The 23,446-nt window shown below is 37.1% G+C and overlaps 1 protein-coding gene across 1 annotated transcript in view; it reads left to right on the plus strand.

Moving 5' to 3' along the window:
- The window catches only part of PACRG (parkin coregulated), a gene marked incomplete at its 3' end in the record, with an annotated part of 244,958 nt that overhangs the window by 119,812 nt on the left and 101,700 nt on the right, over positions 1-23,446 (plus strand). The window contains exons 3-4 of the mRNA XM_081998403.1: positions 9,584-9,755; positions 22,260-22,409. Coding sequence (XP_081854529.1) covers positions 9,584-9,755; positions 22,260-22,409 — 322 coding nt within the window. The remainder of the gene's footprint in view (positions 1-9,583; positions 9,756-22,259; positions 22,410-23,446) is intronic.

Consider the following 23,446-nt stretch of genomic DNA (forward strand, 5'->3'; position numbering starts at 1 on the left):
CCCCATGGCAACGCATTGTTGGAATTTGTGAGCAAGAGTATAACATGTCTATTCCTGTAGGGAACCATCAGTAACCCCTTTACTTTTGTTAGAATAAGGGAATATTGAGAAAGGCTTACAAAAAGAAATAGCTCAATCACATTTATATACAGAAACACATTTGCTGCACATTTGCTTCTGTTGCAAAATGCAACTATTACCTGTTTGAATCAACTTTGAAATTGCGAAATGTCTCCAAAGTAAGTTATTAATGTAGACTCATGTTAAATAATTTGAAGAAATATCTCTTCTTTTCTGATGGGGAGAGTGAACACAGTACCACTATTTTATTCTATTTATTATGGCCATTCTGCCACACTGATAGGTGATAGGAATAGTCTCATAGAATGCTCTTATTGTAGAAAAATCACTATTCTTATTTGCCTTTGAGCCATTTGGTTTTGTCATTTTTATTATACTGTAAAAAAAAGTTGTGTGTGAAAATGCAAATAATAATGTTGAATGACATGTTTTAAAAGTTTCCACAATTTCTAAAGCATAAACCTGCCAGTTTTTCACTATGTGTATGACTGAAACTTATGACAAAATTGGATGGATGGACAATTCTAGTTGTGCATTACATTGTAGAAAGTTTTCTGATATATTATGCTATGGTTTAATTATTAAAACAAAATAAATCTTCAGATAGTTGTGTTTTCTCACAGATAACTTTTTTTATGTGCCTTTGTCACAGTGTTCCTGTTTATCTTTAATTTTTCTGTTTTGTGTTACTTTTATTAAAAGCAAATAATTTCAAGTCCATTTGACAGACAGCTTTGCATGAATAAGTGGCAAAGAGAAAGGAAAAGAATGCCAAAAAATAAGACAACAATTACTTGGCCACTAGCTTTCCAAATGGGATAGAATCAGTTGGCAGTCTCTCCTGATTCACCTTTGCAATTAATTCTTGAAAAACAACATAAGAATGTTAGGTTTCATCTTATTAAAATGGTAACAAACATTCTTTGAGCAAAACATTAATTTTTTTCAGAGTCAATTTTAAATTAGTTCTGTGCTGACATACTGCATCGTATGTGTTTTGCTGGGTTGGACAAACTGGTCCGCTCTTTTTCTGTTAAGGTTTAAGATTAAATCCATATTGCACAAAGTAAATAAATGAAGATCAATATCTCTTCCTCAAACAAGTAGAGGGAGAGTCTTGCAGCCACCTCCTTATTGTCCTTCTACCTTCAAACTTTGCCTTGGAGAGGGGGGATTAATCTCTACCTAGCCTCCCCCCCTTGCCTATCACTGGGACAGTATTATCTTCCTTGGTTTCCTTTTCAGGGAAGAGGTGTCCACTGGTGTCTAATTAAGTGTCTGCAAAATTAAAAGTTTCCTCTTCACAATGATAATCCTTTGTGCATCCCCTAGTGAAGGAACAGAGCTTGTCCTCTGCTTCTTGCTGGTGCCTAAGTGAAGCTGTGGGGGATTTTGCAGTTGTTACAGCTTAGGGTGGAACTTAATCTACCACGGGGCTATGGATCTCTGAGGAGTCATTCCCATTCACCTCTCAAAGTAGGTCTATATGATACATATAATATTGCATGGCTATTATAAGTGCAAATTATCTTTACACATGTAATGCTCATATTAGGCAATTGCAAATAGGAGAGAGTAACAAAATGTAGAGAAGTAATGCCTCCCTACCTCAATCTAAAGTTTTACATTTATTGTGCTTGTGGAACTGTTACAACATGCTAATAAATCATGCAAGGAAAAAAAAAACAACAATTGGGTGTGTCTAAGAAAGTGTCAGCAAGACTTCGAGCAGCAAGAAGAATGTAACTAGATAAGCATACATTCAGAAGCAGTGGAGATACTTTTGTCTGTCACTGAGGTTATGGTGTGGTCCATTATTTGCTTTACACAAACAATTCTCAAGTACGTTCCTCATGTTTACAGAGCACTTTTTTCAGAGTGCATTCATCTTCTATGTATAATGCTTCACATCAATTAAAAGAAAGGAATCTTTTAAGCATAGTCTATAGCTATTTCCTGTATTAGAATAGTATATTTTACAAGGTCTTTTAGAAATCGGTTGACTCAGATAATCTAATGTGATCAGAATCCAAATAAGTAAGAACAATTTAAAAACCACTTAACTTCCTTTACTTTTTCCAGCTTGGGGTATTCCTGTATATCAGTTTGTCCTTGTTATTGCCAATGAAGAATTAAAGGGAATAAAACCTGGATATTTTATATTAAGGCAAACTGATGATAACAGGTGAGCTCTCACGACTGCCTGGTATAGTAGCATTAATAATTTCCTGTCTATATTAATAATTTTATAATTAAATTATAATTTATAATAATTATTTAATAATATCCTGTCTATACTAGAAATATCTCATATACTTTAAATGATATTTGCCCTTTTCATATCTGCATCATATTGGTGGCTCATAATGATTAGTTAGTCTGCTCAACTCTTTTTCTTGTCTTACTTTATCACACTGATGAACTCCTATACTGCAGCAGAAATCTATGCTATGTCTGTCACTTCAACATTGTATGTTATACTACAAGGCCTATATCTCATAGTCCAGTTTTTTTAGTCATCTGTTTTTTTCCTGTGTGATATGCTGACTCTCCTCTATGTTGGCAAGACCTGCCTGATCTGTATTATCAGCAAAGTGTATGTTTATAAAATCTAAATCCAGGCAGTACTATTAAAAAGATTTATGAAAATGCAAGGATAGAATCCCCCTGTCTCCAGAAATATCCTAGATTATCTTCTGTATGGCATAGCTCACAGTTAGAGATTCACACATGTAGCTGAGAATCCGTTTCTTAAATAGAAATTAATTCTTAGGTTGCATTCATAGGAGAAGATTTCAGGTTGGTTTTTTACCCTCTCTCTGGATGGGGAGGAGTTTACACAAATTTATATCTTCCTTCTCCTGCCCCCATTTCTCACCCAATCATTGATCCTCTAGTTATTTAGGGAATAACATGACCTTCTTCTTGACTATTAATTTTCCTCACATTCTCAGTAACCCTAGTAAGATTAGATTGTCACTTTCAGATGTGGCAACTGAAATGAAAATGTTTTGGTTATCATATGCAGGGCCATCACCACTGCTAGTAGCAATTTTTCTCCAAATATTGTCTGTGGAGTATGTCTGCTGTAATGACATAAATTTGACTATTTGATTTTCAATGACATTACAGATATCTTCATCATATCCAGCTCTAGCTATTGTTGCTTACTGTAGATTATGAATAGACTGGTTTTGCCATATTGCCAAATAATTTTGATCAAATCATTTGTGTTTCAGTCATGCTTCTCATTCATATGTGTCAAGCATGAGTAAGTGGGTGCATTTTATTATGAGTGTTTCCCCATAATCTGAAAATAATCCACAGGATTAGGCAGCAGTGTCAACTGAGAGAAAGCAGTGGAAAAATGGAGAGAGGCAAATGGAGCAATTAGTCTGCAGGGATAAAGAGTGGTATTGCTTCATTTTGGAGCAATACGGTCAAGGAACCTCCCTGTGCAGACAGGAATAATAGCTAGAAAATCATTATGGATTATATGCCCCTAAAATAAGAAAGAGAAAATAGATAAGAACTACCTTTACTTTAAGGTGCACATCATAGTTAGGAACATTTTCATATCATACTCCTCTTCAGTGTTTTCAGAATTAAATGTTACTGCGTTCCAACTTCATTTAAAAGAGCAATAGGACATCAAGATATAGAGAACACTATGGAAAATTGAATTATATCTTGCTATATAAAATATAATAGAACAATATCTCTCCCTAACTTTTTGCAACTATTTTTATTGATGACAGCATTACTCCTGTAACTAACATGGAGGTAATAGGGAATGCAATAAATTCAAAATTATCCTCTATGTAACATTTCTGGTTGTTAATTTTTATCATAAAGTGATATTTCAGAGCTGAATTCAGATAGCCAGTACAGTAACACTCCAAAAACATTTCTTATTATTGCTTCTTTTAATTTATCCATGGGAGGCAAATATTTTCTTCTGTTATTTAACTTCTTGTGGGAAGTTAAATATCTACAGAATCATAGAATCAGAGAATAGTTTGTGTTTGAAGGGACCTTTAAAGGTCATCTAGGCCAACCCCCCTGCAACAAGCAGGGACAGCTTCAACTAGAGCAGGTTGCTCAGAGCCCCGTCCAGCCTGACCTGGAATGTTTCCAGGGATGGGGCATCTACCACCTCTCTGGGCAACCTGTGCCAGTGTTCCACCACCATCATTGTGAAGAATTTCTTCCTTAAAAATTTCTTCCTTATATCTAGTCTCAATCTACCCTCTTTTTGTTTAAAACCATTACCCCTTGTCCTATTGCAACAGGCCCTGCTAAAAGTTTGTCCCCATCTTTGTTATAAACCACCTTTAAGTATTGACAGGCTGCAATAAGGTCTCCATGGAATGTGTTAAAAAGGCTCTAAATTCAGTTTGGCTGAGTTAAAAGATATCTGTTGGGGTGTTTATCTATTTTCTCCCTTGCCATGATCTGTTTCCCTTTGAGTTTGATAATCTTCCACTTGTTTTAAGATAAGTATTTCATAATTTCATTGCAGAATGCAAAATACAGGTACACCTTCCCTCATTTTATTTTTTTTATAGGACATGAGTAATAATTTAGACTAAAACGCTTTCAACAGAAAAACTTTCCAGTATAAGCCTACGCAGTATGCATTGAAAGATGAAATACAGCAGACTAAAAAGAGTGTAATTTCTTGCTGAAAAACTTGTACGGACTAAATGCAACAGCAGAATTGAGCTTTGAACCATAAATACCATAATCAAAATTACTATATTAAAAAATCCATCTAATCAAGTCTAGAAAATACTAGTGGGCATTAGTTGCTCCATGGTGAAGATTGAATCTAACATCCCATTATGACTCAAGATTCAAGTATACTAAAAGCAAGAAACCAAAAACTGTTAAATGCACAGGCTTCATCTTGGTTATGGGTAGAGCATGTTGAAATAAAAAAAGAAACCTTGAAAGAAGGTTGAAAGAAATCTTGGAAGAAAAATCAGAAAGTAAGTTCAAAACTAAGACTACTATTCAAGAATGTTTCTGCTTTTCTCTTTCCATTAACCTCGAAAATAGAGATTAAATAGCTGGTATAGAACGGAAAACAAATCTTAAAAGGAACTATTATTTTACTAAAGAATCCTTACAATACATTTACAACCCTTACAAAAACTCCTGTTTGTCCTTATCAATCAACAATTCCAGAGTTTCTTTTCATATACCTAATTTCAACGCCTTAGATAAAGATGTTGGATAAGTTCATAAACTGTTAGATATAATGTTTCTAGGAGATCAAATCCAATTTTTGGGTAATCATATCAAAGACATACAGTATTATGTTATCAATTGCATGAAATGAGATGGAAAATTAAGTTGTTTATGTCCCTTAAACACTACCTTCTAAAACTCAGGTTTGCATTATAGATTACCAGATTACTTTAAATATGATTATTTTAAAAAGGCTAATAACATCCTTATTGTCAAACTTTGATACCTTAAGTTCTCTCAAATGGCTTGCTTTCTTCATCTAATAGGCAGGTTATTTTTACTATTTACAATGCAGACTCTTTATCTGGATTTTCATTATCTCAGGAGACTTGTCTCTCACTATGAGCTGCTTCATAGGAACAGACTTTCTGCTGGACAAATTAACTGTGATACTGCCATTAGCTTCCTCCCATCTTGTGCATTGGTTATACATATTGATAAAACAACAATTATAAACTGTATATCATTTCTTTTTTACCTAAGGAGCTTGTAGTATACATAAGTAGCATGGAAGTTTTATGAAACAGAAGATTTTACTGATTATAACACAGTTGGTTTTGTTGCATGATCATATTTTATAGTAATATATCAATTTTTATTAGTTGACCTATTTACTGAAAATTCAGAGGCTGGGTTCTCACAGGTTACAAAGCATGTACTAGAAGTTCATAATAATTATTGTGAGATTTCTTCTTAAAATTCATAGTTGCATTGTTATTGTCAGATGTGGACAAGTTTTGCCAAGAATTTGAGCTTTAATCTGCATTTTTTATGGTTGGATGGGAAAAACAAAAGAATTTTGTGGGTATAAACAGAAAAATCACATTTTTCTCTGAACAGCTGTATAATAGCCACTTTTAAAAGCTAAATAGTAAACACAGAAGGAAAGGTTTTCACACCATAGAATGCAAGGCAAAATATTTCTGGCTTCCATATCGTGGGAGTTATTATAGAGCACAAAATGCTAAGTAAAAATTGGCTGTATGCTTGGACAGCTGACACTTCAAGAAATGAGTTAGAAACCAGAGTCCTTTTCAGAGCCATGCCAGTTGCCAAGCACTTACGGCTTTGGAACTAATTGAGAAGTGAAGAGTACACACAAATGCTTTATGATCTACAACTTGTCATACTTATATTTTGTAGATTTTTTTTATAATGAAGCTTTTGTATCGTGTAAAAATCAAATTTGTTTTTGAACCCAGAAATCCTATTGACCTTAAGATTAATATGTCATTCCTATGTGTATGTGATGTATAACTGTAAGACCAAATTGGTAGATAAAGGTAATATCTTTTATTGACCAGTTATCACTGAAAATCATTGACAAGCTTTTGAACACATAAACTTTCTTTATATCTGAAAAATTGCTCAGAGTATCAGAAATATCACATCTTTGAGAAGCAAGATAACTGGTAGATAGAGGAGATATTAGTGAAGAGTGAGAGAAAAGAAATGAGAGATTCTACTGTGTGTATTTTGAGCAAAATAGTTGCAAATCCTGATTCACTAATCTAACATGGATGTGTATCCATCAAGGATATTTTTCCATGGAAATAGTTTGTAATTTTGAAAGAGTTGTCAAAAGCCCATGTAAGGTATGGATTCTAAAAAAAAGACATAATCTGGTAAAGGTGTTTTTCCTTGTGAAACACCCCCCCCCCCCCAGTTTAATAAAAAAGCCCACACATTATGAACTGTATCTCTCTTTTTCACATCTAAAGCTTTCCCCAGACACAGGTAGCTGTTGTAGGTTTGGTTTTCAATTTTCTGAAACTACAACACTCAATAACAAAAACTGCAATCTAATAATCTTATAAACTACAAATTAAAAGTTAAAAATAAAAATATTGAAGGACATCTTATTGTCCTGTTGACAGAGAAGAGCAAAAAAATTGCTTCTTCATGGTCCTGCTTTTTTGTCAATAATTTTTTGACCTCCTGGCCATTTCTTACCTGATACAGGTTTCTTGCTGTAATGAACAATTTGGCCTCTGACTTAGGCTTGTGACCAGAAGTTTGAAGTTGCTATATTGCTGTCTTCTGTTCTCAGTGACTTTGGGGACAGAATTCATCTCATAAGTATTGTCCATAGAATGCTGACTGTCCTCAAGAAATAAAAACCCCGTCAATTTAGGAATTAAATGTCTTCTGCATCTTCTTTTGTAAAGACCTTCATACATGGTTGCTTGGTATGGTTATTTTTTAACTTCCTTATGAATTGGCCATGGGATAGTGACCCTAAAGGCAGATGATAAAGGCATTTTTCCTTGTGAAACAAAAAGCCAATAAGCAAAAATTACAGAGAAACCATCATATATGGTATTGCGAAAATACGAAATGTGGGTTTCATTTTTTCCTTCTTCTTCATGGTTCAGTACAGGGACTTGACTTCATTCACGTAGGTGAATACGTATTACACAATTGTTCTTTTTAGTCTCCTGTAAGAGATTAACAATCAGTGCATGTGAGACTATGTAAGTAAGTAATTGGCACTACGTCTGCCAATAGTGAGATGCTCACAGAAAATGTAAAGAATTCACTTTCAAGGATCTGTTCCAGTTAATTTGCATTTATTATGGATGGATCAGTTTCAACATGAAAGATTGAAGCAGTCAAGTCAGTAGCCAAGGTGTGCAAGACCAGGATTCAGATCTGCTCAGAGTCAAGCAGGGACGAAAATGAATCATGGTTGCAAAAAGAGAATGTATGTTTGCTACTTGCTGACTATGGGATTTACCCAACAAATGTAAAACCCAAGTTCAATCCTTGGCTGCTTTATTTCAGACTTTTCTTCCACAATTCAAGTGTGAATGTGATTAGTGGCCCCAAATCAAGGGCTGGGTATTTGTTTACTTAACCTGACAGCTTTTGTGGGGGGTATTTGGATCTTCAGCTTGGTCTGTGTGACAAAGCTTGTTAGATGTGAAGGAAGAAGCATCTACGCAATTCCAAAATATAGCCTCAGTGGAAAAATAGTGTAGCAGCTAAGCAGTCTTTTAAAGATGGAAGTGGATGCCTAAAGAGGTGGATTGATCTTCAAGTGATTTTGAGGATCATATTCTGTTCAGAGAAAGTGCTTTGGTGTTGAATCACTTCTTAGCTGTATTGAGAGCTTTGACAGTCTGAAAGCAAACAACTTCTGTTTCTCTCTGACTATCCTAAGTGTATGTAGCATCAGAGTGCTGATGGGTGGAAGAAGGAATCATATCATAGAATCACAGAATCTTTGGGTTGGAAGGGACCTTTCAAGGTCATCTAGTCCAACCCCCCTGCAATAAGCAGGGACAGCTTCAACTAGAGCAGGTTGCTCAGAGCCCCGTCCAACCTGACCTGGAATGTTTCCAGGGATGGGGCATCTACTACCTCTCTGGGCAACCTGTTCTCGTGTTTTCGCACTCACACCCTCATTGTGAAAAACTTCTTCCTTAAATCTAGTCTAAATCTGCCCTCTTTTAGATTAAAGCCATTACCCCCTGTCCTATTGCAACAGGCCCTGCTAAAAATTCTGTCCCCATCTTTGTTATCAGTCCCCTTTAAGTATTGACAGGCTGCAATAAGGTCTTCCCCAGAACCTTCTCTTCTCTAAGAAAACTAGGATAGAGTGCAAAATCTCTCACAAAGTCTGTAACTTGGGAAGGTTAGCACACTTCGTATTTTAGGATTGAAGGGAGGTTCCTGTTAGAAATACGTACCTAATTTCTCTATCTTTTTTCACAGTAGAGACTCATGGAATTTATTTAGAATTCTGCTCATGAAATTAATAGGAAATAAAATAAGATCAATATTATAGAAAGTTGGGAATTCTGTATAAATATTGGTATTTGTGCCATGCTTCATATTTGTTGGTTACAGGGTTCTTTCTCTTATTCTTTTGAGTGTCCATGTGATGATGTAAAGATCAGATTTTTCTGAAATAAACAGAATCTTATTATTAAAATGGCTGGTTTGATTCCTCACGGTAACTTAGAAAATAAGATGTATAAGCAAGAATATCAGAATTTGGTACTGACTTATCAAAAAGTGAAAATGTATAGGAGCATATTCATTTTCATTCTTTCCTCTAGGTCTAATATTTACGGATTTCAATATCTGGCCATAAACCATATGTGAGACTTAATGATATTCTTCAGTGATACAAAATGGATTATTATTTACTAAACATACTTGTGTAGATGGCATGAATTATCTGTAGGCCTGATCACATTGTATTAGTATTGAAAATTTACATTTATTTATTTTGTATTTTCAGGTAGAGATTGAAAAGCTGGACTATCATTACTATCTGCCTTTGTTTTTTGATGGGCTTTGTGAAATGACATTTCCATATGAGTTTTTTGCTCGTCAAGGAATCCATGACATGCTGGAACATGGTGGAAACAAGATTCTTCCTGTCATTCCTCAGCTCATTATCCCAATAAAAAGTAAGTGAACATGTGGGGGGAAAAAATCTCTAGAATTGGATTTATATAGTGTATATTTTTTTAAAAGTTACTAATTAAACATTAAAACATGACAGGCTGTATGTGGAGATTATTGCAAAAGTGAGTAAATTGTGAGGTATAAGGCCAGAAGGCTTGTGCCTTCAATCACCTGGTATGTGCAGTAATCCAGAAGAATAGACTGTCTGGTTAGTGTTCTTCTTATTACAGTGTGGCTCTTGGTCTTTGGAAATGTCAAGTGACATTTTCTGACCGGATTTTATGTATTTGTTATGTAAATCCATTACTGCATAAAGCAGTTCATCTAAACTGACGGGAGAAATCAACAGATGAAACTTAGGGAATTATGTTTCTTTTTGTCCTTTTGGTTATTCTACAATTGTCTTATATTTATTCACTAGGTAGCTTTTCTATCATCATTCCCATTTACAAATATTAATTTTGAAGTTTTTATATATTCCAATGTAGTTTTTTGTAGAACAATTATGTGAAAGGAAATAAATTATTTTAATACAAGTGTAATACCACTAAAACTCCAAGTGTAATGCCACTAAAACTAAAACTTTTATTGAAACACCTAGTCTTTCAGATATACTGTTTTGTCCTTTCCTGTTTCTTTAGATCAGTACCTTGAAGAGATACTATTCTGAACCACCATCCTTCTTTAGTTAGGTATTATGATTCGTAAATCTGCATGATAGACCTATACTAATAGATGCTCATATTTGTTAAATTTGGCTTCTCTTTTATCCTTGATCACTAATGGCATCATTGCTGTCCTTTGTCCTATTTTCCTGAGGTGATTCAGCATCCATGCTAATACAGAACAAAACGGAGTCATTGTATTTGCAATACAGAATGAATAGAGTCAAACAGAGTTTTCAAAAAGGAGAAAGGGAATGTAGTTTGGAGCCTGATAATACTGAAGTAATGGTGTTGGAAGGGTCAGAATTGTGTTTTATTCATCCAATGTATTCTCCATTTAAACAGATTAATTATAGATGTCATTATGTCTATCTTATTGTAGATTTTGAAGATGTCAAAAGGACTATAATATTCAGAATGGTTACTCTGTAAGTGACACTTGTAAAAGATTATGAAAACAATGTTACAGCTTCTTCTCTCTAAAAGGGAAACACATAAAGAGAGGAATCATGTAATTTCTTTAAATCTGTATTTCCAACACCACCCAAACATATTTATAGTAGTATAATCTTTTAGAAAGCTGAAATCATTTCTTCAGAAAAGACTACGAGTTTATGACAGCAGCCACTCAGTTAGGATTTAAAAGTCTTGCTGAGACCAGAATCTAGCTTAGAAATAATTAACTGGAAACTTCAGCTCTTACACAGCTTTTAGCATTAGAAAGAGACTGCTAGGTAAGGATATTTGTATGAGTTTGATAAATAGCCTTTTAAATCAAGTCATAATTTAGCTAGGTAAGTTTAGTTGTTGGTTCTGCTTTATTTTATTGTACAGTGCTGATTTTTTTATTTTAAAAAAGCGTCTGTAAACGCTTTAATGTGTGAAGAGTCTAAGTATTATCAATGATAAAGGCTTCTTCCTAACCAAAGCCATATTAATATTAAAAAAAGACACCGCCATCTCAAGGAATCTGAAAGTGTGTACTTCTAAGAGTTTTTACATTTGCTATGACTATATAATATAGCAGTGTAGTCAGAGCTATACATTTCTGTGACTCAGATGCATCCACAATAAACTCAGCTATGTTTTACACATATTACTGTCTTAAAGATTCCCACTGGGTGAGTTATATCTGATTAACCACTCTTCTTCTAGACCACTACTATATTTCTACCATGAAAGAGTGAATCAATTGATTGTTAGGTAAGGTAATATATATGATGGAGGGGAAAGGGATAACAGAAAGGCAGACAAATAACTCTACAGATAGAATGCATTTAAAAGCAGTTTTCTCTCCTCCATGTGCATCAAAGGAAAATATTAAAGAGCTGCTCTCTAAAACCATTCTAAATTAAATATTAGAATTCTGAATTCTTATTTTAACGATCTAAGAAGAAAGCCTAGAAGCCAATAAAACTCATGTCTTTGTACTTAAATTGTGACTTAGATGGAAGTATTGTTTCCACACAGTTGCAGTCAGCAGACCAGTACTTCTGATTGAGTCTAGAAAGAATAATCTCCATCCTAAAGAACAATGAAGTCTTCCTTTTCAAGGCTTTTTGCATGCTCTTAAAAATCTCTTCTGTGACACAGTAGATCAAGGATACCTTAAACTTTTTTGGAAATGGTTCATTAAGGGAAACAGATTTTTTGTGAGTCAGATACAGAGAAATGCACAGAGCGGGGCTCCCTCAGTGTTACTTACAGAGTCCTTTTTAAAGTTTAATAAATTTCTAAATTAAATTGATTTCTGTTTTCTTATTCTCCACATCCTATTTGCAGGTAAAATGTGGATTGCTGCCTTGGACAACAGTGTAGTTAATTCACATTTAATGTCAAATCAGTGCCATTGTTGCATTTTGATAAGTAAAGTTGAACCTGTTGCTAGCAGTTGTTCTAAGCACATTTATATTTATATTTCTCCTCACATATCCTCGCTGTATTCAAGAGTATTTAATAGTCATTAAATACTTCCTTATTTCACAGAATACTGAAATATTTTTATGGAATAAATATGGTTTTCTGCGCTGTAGTGGTTCTCTTTCTGTAAATCATGTAATTTGATTTCTGTCATGTACAGAAAGTAAGTTAAACCTTTAATGGAATTGCTATCTTCCTCCTGACTGACTGTTGCTCTTGAGAACCAGTTCTGGTTGTTAAGATCACAGACTGAAAATTAACTCTAAACAAACTTGTTTTTATAGACTTAAAATGCTTTTAAAGAAAGCAAAGGTCTTTGATTATTTTTTTAAAGTTGTCTTGATTCTTAAATACCAAAGCATTTCTCCCCTATAGGCTCCATCAACCAGCACATATGATTACAATTAGAAGGTTTATGTCAGATTGTGCTGCTCAAAATTGGTCATTTCAGGTAGTTTCAAGTGGTGTAGAAACTAGATTCTTTATTACTCCTCTTTACTCCTGTCTATGAGGAGAACCTGTGGTTCTGATTCAGTAAAGATAAATCTCATCCATGTTTGGAAAGTTAAAACAGCAATTAACTTCTCCCACTTTTGAAGTTGGTGTTAGAGCTATTCTCTTCTGAATTTGTTAATTTATTAATATTTAACATTTATTAGTAGTGAATTTCAGCTGCCCTTTTATCACCCAGTCATTCTGTACTTTAAAGTTGCTCTGCCATTCTTCAGAGTCAGTTACCTTTGGCATCTGGAAAAACTTGGTATCATCAGAAAACTTTTTCACTCATTAGTAATCATCTCTTCCAAATCACCGTTGAATCTACTGAAAAACATGAAGTTCAGCACAGATTCCTGCAAGGCTTTACTAGTGATATACCTCCTCTGTGGCCAGTTCTTTTTGCCCTCATTTCCTATCTCAAAACAATTTCCATTTATATGGAAACCACGGCAGCTAAGTGTTTCAAGAGCCTTCAGTGAGGGACCTTATCAAATACTTTTTGGAAGTCTAAGGAAACCATATTATCAGACTTCTCTTGTCCACATTCTTCTTCTTCAAGGACTTACAATACATTTAGAACACTATATTAATTTCTGCAGTACAGATGCCAATATTACCGGTTCCACGGATCTTTCCTGAAATCTTTTTTAAATATGCTATCACATTTTACTGATAACAAAGCTGTTTTCATTGTGAGGGTGGGTACTCAGTGCAGTTTAGTAACTTGAGGCAGCACAGGGGAAGAAATGTTTGTCTAGGAGTGGATGGGAAGTCTGTAAACTGGCATAGCCACTGAGAAGGTTTTTCGGACTCTATTCTTAGTGTATTCTTTATACTAGTTTATTAAACAGGGCCTGCAAATGTTACTAGAATTCAAGATTTATAGGTGCTGATCTAGTAAAACACTACAATTACAGAACAACTAAAGCTGAAAAAAGAGCCACTGACTCTTCAGTATTCTGCTAGTTCATGTTTCTTGCAAATATCAGTGATTCAGTTATGGATCTTAGCCTTTTCTGTGCTTTAGGCTTTGTCTTTAGATGACAAAATTGGCCTAAGATTTTCATGCCTTGCTCTCTATTCCTCCTTCCCATCACCTCCCTGCAACACATCACTCCTTCCGTTGTACTGGAAGAACTATCTGTACATCTACATTGTAAAGTGGATCAGGATCGTAAATGACTGTAAAAAAGTACAGAACACAAGGTTGTTATTCTGGTTTTTATTCACTCTTGATTGAAACACTGTGTTTTGTAACACCCTTCATTACTGTTCTGTAAAATAAGCATAATACTTCCATTATATCAGTTTAGGTAGCTAAATATTACACATTTTGAAAGTTTTGGACAAAATTCTCCATAAGAGAAGTATGTATCACTTTAATCAACTGCATTTTGAGAACACTTCATGTTAGCAGTTCTTTAAACCTGACTGTGAATTGAAGAAAAGAAGCCCTTGATCAACAAGATTAAGTAGATCCCAACAATTGAAACATCTTTATCCTGAGGGCTTGGTGCCCTGCAGGAGATCTGCTCTATGTATCTTGTTCTGCTTCAGGCAAAGAATTTTCTAAAACAGGTGCCTCATTTACCAACTGGGGAGGAGGAGATATGAATGTTAACTGAATTGGTTTTAATCTTTTGTGGTGAGACCTAAATAGAAGATAGAAACTGTCAGTACATTTCTAAACATAGATTTGAAAAAGCGGTTGAATATAATTAAAGGCCAGTACAAATTAAAAAGAATTAAGTTATCAACATAACTTTGAATATAACTACCAAAATCTAAACTTTAATATTTAGAGAAGAGATGGAAGTTTGGGGAATTTGATTTGATCCTGTAAAGTTGAGACTATCAATGTGCTATCTGGGAAAGAACATTCTGATTCTATCTCTTCTGTGAAAATACATTGTGGAAAAGATCCACAGTATACTGGGAGAAATGCTGTCATGTTTTCTGGCTTATAAAATGTATCAATCCCAAAGATGAGAACTGTGGCTTCTATTACAGGCAACATCTGAGACTGAGATAGGGTTTTCCAAACTGCCATGTAAAAATAGAACATAAAAATTAAGAGTATCAACTTACATAGCTTCTAGGTCTTTTTCTTTGGGAAATCTATGGGATTCACCTTTCTCAAAGAGGGAAGAGGGTCTTTGCTCATGAGCTAGTGGGGCTTATTGACAGAGTTTTAAACTAGACTTGAAGGGGGAAGGAGAGATAATGTCAGGCTTGCCTGTGACAAGCTGTGGGATGACATGCCAAGGTTAGAGGGGCAGGGTGCTAGCAATGGCCCTCAGCCTGTTGCTGGGTACAGTGCAGCACACTAAAAGTCTTACAGAGATGAGCCATGGGCTCCTGAGGTAATAGGAGCCACCAGAGAAACACTGGAGAAATACCTCAAACAAATTAAGGAATGTTGCTCTAAGAAGGTGACACGGCTGACAGCCCAGCTGAAGTGCCTCTACGCCCATGCATGCAGCATGGGCAACAAACAGGAGGAGTTGGAAGCCACTGTTCTGCTAGAAAGCTACAACCTGGTTGCCATTACTGAAACTTGGTGGGAACGAATCCCATGACTGGAGTGCGGCTATTGATGGCTACAGGCTGTTCAGAAGGGACAGGTGAGGAAAGAAGGGTGAAGGCCTTGCCCTCTACATCAAGAAATGGATAGAGTGCAAAGAGTTGTCTCTGAAGAATAGCCATGAGCAGCGAAAGCTTATGGGTAGAGAATCAGAGACCAAGGCAACAAAGGGACTCTTGTGGTTGGTGTCTACTACAGGCCGCTCGATCAAGGGGAGCCTATTGACAAAGCTGCCTCACTCCAGCTACAAGAGGCATCGCGCTCGCAGGCTCTGATCCTGCTGGGGGACTTCAACCACCCTGACATCTGCTGGAAAAGTTGCACAGCGAGCTGTAGGCAATCCAGGAGACTCCTGGAATGCATGGAGGATAAATTCTTAAACCAGGTAATAGACAGCACTACCAGACGGGATGTAATACTGGACCTGTTTGTCACCAGCACATTGGTGAGCTAATTGGTGACATTAAGATTGGAGGCAGCCTGAGCTACAGTGACCATGCATTGGTGGAGTTCGCAGTCCTGAGGGATATGAGGCAAGCAAAGAGTAAAGTCAGGACCCTGAATTTTAGGAAAGCAAACTTCCAGATCGTCAAGGTATTAGTCAATAGGACCCCCTGGGAAACTGCCTTCAGGGACAAGGGAGCAGAACAGAGCTGGCAGATCTTTAAGGACACTTTCCATAGAGCGCAAGAGCTCTTGATTCCCAGGTGTAAGAAATCAGGAAAGGAAGGCAAGAGGCCAGCATGGCTGAGTGGAGACCTGCTGGGCAAGCTAAAAGGCAAGAACAAAATGCACAGGCAGTGGAAGCAGGGACAGGTATCCTTGGGATGTGTACAGGGACACTGCCCGGTGGTGTGGGATTGAGGTCAGGAAGGCCAAGGCACGGCTGGAGCTGAATGTGGCAAGGGACGCAAAGAATAATAGGAAGGGCTTCTATAGGTATGTCAACCAGAAAAGGAAGGTCAAAGAAAGCGTACCGCCCATGATGAGCAAGACTGGCAAACAGGTAACAACAGATGAAGAGAAGGCTGAGGTACTCAGCAACTTCTTGGCCTCAGTCTTCACAGGCAATCTCTGTTCTCACACCTCTCGAGTAGATGAACTGCAAGGCGGGGACTGGAGGAACAAAGTCCCTCCCACTGTGAGAGAAGGTCAGGTTTGACACTACCTGAGGAACCTGAACATGCACAAGTCTATGGGACCTGATGAGATGCATCCCAGAGTCCTGAGGGAATTGGCTGATGTAGTTGCCAAGCCACTCTCCATGTTATTTGAAAAGTCCTGGCAGTCAGGTGAAGTCCCTGGAGACTGGAAGAAGGGAAACATCACACCCATCTTTAAAAAAAGGTAGCAAGGAGGACGCTGGGAACTACCGGCTTCTCAGCCTCACCTCTGTGCCTGGGAAGATCATGGAACAGATCCTCCTAGAAGCTATGCCAAAGCATATGGAGGACAGTGAGGAGAGTAGAGACAGCCAGCATGGCTTCACCAAGGGCAAGTCCTGCCTGACCAGCCTAGTGGCCTTCTATGATGGAGTGACCACATCAGTGGACAAGGGAAGAGCTACCGATGTCATCTATCTGGAATTCTGTAAGACCTTTGGCAAGGTTCTCTCCTTCTTTCTAAATTAGAGAGATGTGGACTTGATGGGTGGATTGTTGGGTGAATGAGGAATTGGTTGGATGGTCACATCGAGTGGGTACTGGTCAATGACTCAATGTCCAGATAGAGATCGGTGATGAGTGGTGTCCCTCAGGGTTCTGTTTTGGGACCCATAGTCTTTAATATCTTCATCAATGACATAGACAGTGGGATCAAGTGCACCCTCAGCAAGTTTGCAGTTGACACAAAGCTGAGTGGTGTGGTTGACACGCCTGAGAGATGGGATGCCACCCAGAGGGACCTGAACAAGCTCAAGGGATGGGCCTGTGTGAACTTTATGAGGTTCAACAAGGCCAAGTGCAGGGTCCTGCACCTGGGTTGGGGCAACCCTCAGGATCAATATGGGCTGGGGGAGGAAGGGATCGAGACCAGCCCTGCCAAGAAGGACTTGGAGGTACTGGTGGATGAAAAGCTGGGCATGAGCTGGCAATGTGCACTTGCAGCCCAGACGGCCAACTGTATCTTGGGCTGCATTAGAAGAAGCATGGCCAGCAGGTCGGGAGAGGGGATTCTGCCCCTCTACTCAGCTCTGGTGAGACCCCACCTGGAGTCCTGCATCCAGCTCTGGACCCTCAGCACAGGAAAGACATGGACCTGTTGAAGCGGGTCCAGAGGAGGGCCACAAAAATTATCAGAGGGATGGAACACCTCTGCTATGAGGACAGGCTGAGAGAGTTGGGGTTGTTCATCCTGGAGAAGAGAAGGCTCCAGCGAGACCTTACTGCAGCCTTTCAGTACTTAAAGGGGGTTTATGAGAAAGATGAGGACAGACTTTTTAGCAGGACCTGTTGCATTAGGACAAGGGGTAATGGTTTTAAACTAAAAGGCGGCAGATTTTGACTACATATAAGGAAGAAATTTTTCACAGTGAGGGTGGTGAAATGCTGGCACATGTTGCCCAGAGAGGTGGTAGATGCCTCATCCCTGGAAACCTTCCAGGTCAGGTTGGACAGGGCTCTGAGCAACCTAGTCTAGTTGAAGCTGTCCCTGCTTGTTGCAGGGGGATTGGCCTAGATGACCTTTAAAGGTCCCTTCCAACCCAAACTATTCTATGACTCTATTCTATGATTCTTTCAAATGTTAGAAGTGTTACTCAAGGAAAAGATGTGAATGTTTTAAAATAATAATTCCTATTGCTTCATATATAGGCTGCTTCTGTCTAAATGGTTAGGCAAGCAGGTGGCATATATCTTAAGAAAAGTCGCTGCTGTTAAAGGAAATTAACAAAAGAAAATTCTATACTTACATCAGTTGCCAGTAAAATTTCATTAAAAAATTCACTGAAGCTGTCAATGAATTGGTATTGTATATTAGGTCATTGCAAGCAAGCTTTAATAAATAGCACTGTGAAAAACCTCCATCCCAAAAATGTTCAGTGTTTCAAATACGCTTTCAAGTTTCATAATTGTCTATTGCTGTGGCTTTGAATGGTAGAAACACAGAGCTGACTCAGATACTGAGCTTTTACACCAGATATTTAACCTCCTAACATTTTAAAATTCTCTTTTATTTAAGAAAGTTATGATGAACTCCCAAAAATACATGTTTGGAAAAACTGTAGCTGTATAGAATAAAATATGTTTGAAGTAAAAACTTCACTATATGCTTGCATTGAGCAATTATTCAAGCTGGAGGATCTCCTGGAAACAGCATGTATCCTCATCACAGGCAAAATTGTCCTGTTTATATCTCATTAAAGGAGAAAACAACAGAACTACCAATCAACAGAGTCAATTTATTGACTTGGAGTTTTTTTTCAAATTTGCTGTTTAAGAGAACTCTACAATGCATAGCATATAGACTTGATGACCAAAAGGGAATTATATACCATTGAGGGAGGGAAATCCTCTAAAAACCCTTTAGAGACCTGAAAAGTATTTAACTGAGAAGTAAACTGGTCATTCACCTTTCTGTTACTGTGAAGATCCACGTCTTACAGCAAACTTCTAGGTCAAGAGGCAACAGCTTTCAAATTGGGATATTTTGGATATTATGCATGATTTCTTCTTTAGGGATATGTAGCTGTACTGTACTAACAGTTTTAAACGGTCTGCTTTATTCCTCTTTAAGGATACTAGTACTTTCTTCCATTTCTGTTAACCTCCAGATATTACTGACATTTTTCAAAATGTTGAAGTGTACTTATTTCATATACTGCACTAAGATTTTCTTCCTTTGATTCACGTGGGAGAATGGTCCGCAGTGATGGTAGTGCACAGAAAATAATTACCAGATTTTTAAAAGATAAACATATGTTTGAAATTGATGTATCCTAGGGGCAGGGACTGTCTCTAATTAAATGTTTATACAATGCCTAATATAATCAAGCCAGGAGCTGGTTGACTGCTATGCATGCCACAGTCCAAATATTTAATAATAATAAGCACAGTTCTGTAGTCAATTTGATCTTACTTTTGATATTTACAAGTGTTTTCCTAACACACACTGCTGATTTCTGCAATTTGAAGGGCTTCAGGCTCAAATTCTGCAGTCTGTCTGATTCTAGCACCTCCATCACTTTAGCACTCAAAATCTTGATCCAAATTCTGTCTTCTGTTTTATGTGTCAAATGGAGGATGGGATGCCCCTGTTTTGGGGGAGCTGGGACAAGTATCCAGCTGATTTTCTAGCATGCAGATGAAACAAGTGCCAATATTACTGTTTAAAGTTCCAGCAAGCGCCCCTGCAGGGCAACTCAGATGTAAGGAAACTTGCATGAGAGGTTCTGTGATGAGTTCTTCTTTGAAAACATTCTTCTGGATTCAGTATGTGTTCAGTTTTCTGCACTCATTGGGACACCTTCTCAGTCGTGAGGCATAATTCACACTGTTGACTCTTATTAAGGAATTAATCTTTACCAAGACATTCTTGGCTTCCACGCAAATGAGGGTCATCTGCACAAGACAGAACTCTGAAGACAGGAAACAGTGAAAAACTTTGGGAGCCATCATTTGCAGAAAAAAGTTCCTCCTAGGGGTGGTTGGACAGGCATTTCCACTTACATGAGACACTCTGCATGCCTAAAAATAATGTCTCCCATCCTCTAGGCTAGCTTCTACAGTCAGGAATAACTATTCCTGGAAGTGGGTACAATTTGTTGGTTAAGGATTAAGAAGTAGTGATTTCTGTCATTGATCAATTGTTATGTCCCTTAAGTTAATTATCAGTGTTTGTATGAATAATTAATCGTATTCATTTTATTCATGTTTGTATTCATTCATTCCTACAAATTAATACAAATATTTATTCATGTTTGTATGAATAACTAATAATTATTGTACTGAAAATTACAAGTGTTAATGACAATTCCCCTGTTAGTTCAGTTAGCTACTATTTCTGTGTATAACAATTTAGTCATGAATAAACCTATATGTTGGAACCCCTGAGCTCCTTCTTCCAGTCACTCCTTCAGGAAAATGAATAATGCCTGTTCCTCTGTAACAGGGTATTTTCCTGCCTGGGATTTGGACCTAATCTTTAAAACTGTATCTGGGGTCCCTCTTTGCTAAAGCAGCCTTAGAACCTCTACCCATGAAAGCGTAATTTGGAATAGCCAACCTCTTTGCTGAAATTCAGTGTGAGCGTGCTGCATTGATGGACTTCCTGTCCACACATTAATATGCTCAGAGACAATATGAAATTAGGTGTAGCTTGATGACTATAGTAGGGACTGGCAAATAAGAAGTATGGAATTCAATCTGTATTTTCATTTAACAACACTTCTTTAACTTGGAATCACCCTATGATGCACTACAGTACCTTTATACCTTGGGCTCCCTAACTCTGTTGTTTACCAGCAATTTTAGTATGCTGTTCATAAGCATGCAGAGAGGCATGACGGGAGGTTACTTACTCATTGATTTTCAAGAGTTGTCTCTACGCATTCACACAACCGATCTGCCTTGCCCTTGCTTTGGAGCTCTAGCTCTGATTTTTAACACTCAGCAGGCATGCGATAAGAAGCAGAAGTGGGTGGGGCACAGTACATTTGCTTAGAGATGGAAAAGCTGACATTGCTCCGGTGTGAGAATACTGCTTCATTCCCCATGAAACGGCATTCCTGTGCACTGACCAAACTTGGTGCCGGAAATACTGAATCCCATTGCTTCAGTGTGAAGAGACAGTTCTTGAAGTTGTTAGTAACTCCTCTCCAAATTTCAGTGTGTTCTTTACTATAATTTTTTCCCAAGTGCTTATACTTATGTTGAATCGCATATTTATATACTTTGGTGGTTATAAAACATATAGCATTGAATATGAGCTTATCTTTTACAGGTTTTGCTTTCCCATGCAATGATGTAAACGTCTATGTAAGTGGGCAGAACACTGGAGAATTAGACCAATATACAATAGCGTACCAAATTTGACAACTGCTTCCAGCTACAAAATTTCAGAGGGGGTTTTATAACCAGAGGGCTTTTGCAAGAAAAAAATATCTTTCAAGTATGACTCATTTTTAATTGCAAAAGAGAATGCAAAGTACTTGCTTTTAGTAAAATCTAAAGAGAAGAGAAACAAAAGGTATTTATGAAATGTCTTAGTGTCACAAGATTAGAAGCATGACACTGAAAGCTAAGAAAAAATCTAAGTAGGCAAGACAAAATCTTTTCTTTCCTAGAATATTTGTCTTTTAAAAAAAAGCCTACAAGGTTTTGTGTGGGGTTTTTTTTCCTATAAACATTTGCTTCATTGTACTGATTCTCAGAATAGTGGGAATTGTTAGTTGAATGAATAAAACGATCGTGAAATAAATAAGTACAAACATACAAACACTAATTGTTGCACTAGAATGTATCTGTTGTCAACCTTTGCAGGTTGTCTTGCAGTTGTACAGTTCCATTGGCCCCAAATGGTACTTAGTGAACTTTTTTTTTTATTTGTTTGGACCATGCCAGTATTACACAGGCAGCATAAGGGAATAATGAGCTGCATTCTTTGGCTACTGAAGAGTCAGCACAAATTGTGGGAACAAATAACAATCAGACAAGGCAGTATTTTATAACATCAGGACTGCAATTCATCTTTGGGATCTTTCAAAGCTGGGCTAATAAAGGCCCACTTACAATCCCCAGCAGAATACAGTTTAATTAAATTTGTCCATTAGAGGACTCCTCCCCCTCCCTCTACATTTTAGAAATTAATTCTGCTTTCTGCCTGTTGTTCTTTCTACATCACAGATGCACTAAGCCTTCGTAATCGACAGGTCATCTGCATCACGCTGAAAGTCCTCCAGCACCTGGTGGTGTCAGCTGCCATGGTGGGGGAGGCCTTGGTGCCCTATTATCGACAAATCCTCCCAGTCCTAAACATCTTTAAGAACATGAATGGTGAGTTATCCTAACAGACACTGTGTCTTTCAACCCCTAAGGTAAAAAGGGGCTTGAGGCAGGGTTAATTAACAATGTAGTTAAGATTTATTACTGTATATAAACTCAAATCTATTGAGAGCTCTAAATATGTACCCCCCCCACTATTCCCTAAGGATACACTGAAATTAACAATTTCATTTATTACTCCTTGCACGTACAGTTTATTTAATGCAGTACAGAAGCACTGAAGCAGTTCTATAATCTTCTAATAATTAAATTGTAAAGTTTTGTAACAGTCTTTTGAATACATTAATAAATGGGAAAGGTTTTTTCCTCCCGTCCACACATTAGTTACGTTCAGCCTTTTTGTTCCATTCTGTGCTCTTCACAAGCAATTTACTGCTACCAGCAGGCTTGGGAAAGAATAAAAATAAAAGTAGCAATCAAATGAATTAATTTGAGGGTCAAGAGAAGTCCTTGTTGTAGGAAAATTTCAAGTTCCATAGTGTCTGGCAAAACAGTGAAGTTTGAAGTTATTACCACTCAGCAGGTTTTATTATAGAGAAATTTAGAACTAATCTGTATCTACAGTTGAATATGTTGTTTTCTTTGTAGTGCAAACCTCTATTGCCAGTTTCAGTCTTTAATATCTGTGGTACTGTCAGTACTGCGAGTACCGTATACTGTGAATGCATTTACACCACAGTCACCAGCTGCAATCAACATGATTTATATCTTGCTTTTGCCAAATTAATCTTTTAAATATTTTTCTGTAATAAATCTATTCCTACTTATCTGCTCAATTATCTACCAAGTTACTAACTTTAAAGTTTCTGTTATTGACATGCAGCCATATAGGTCAAAAGAAGTTAATTCCTCACAGTCTTGCAAAAGAAGTACTGACAGGTTTTTAATGAAATTCATGGTATTTTAATAGTTATCTACAGGACTGCTTCCTATTATACTTTCTGTTTGCATTACTACAGAACGTATTCTCTTATACTCACTCTTTAAGACCTCAGATTGAAAAATGCCTGTCCAAGACTGACATGGAG

This window comes from Phaethon aethereus, assembly GCF_964289735.1.
Source record: "Phaethon aethereus genome assembly, chromosome: 3".
Lineage (NCBI taxonomy): Eukaryota > Metazoa > Chordata > Aves > Phaethontiformes > Phaethontidae > Phaethon > Phaethon aethereus.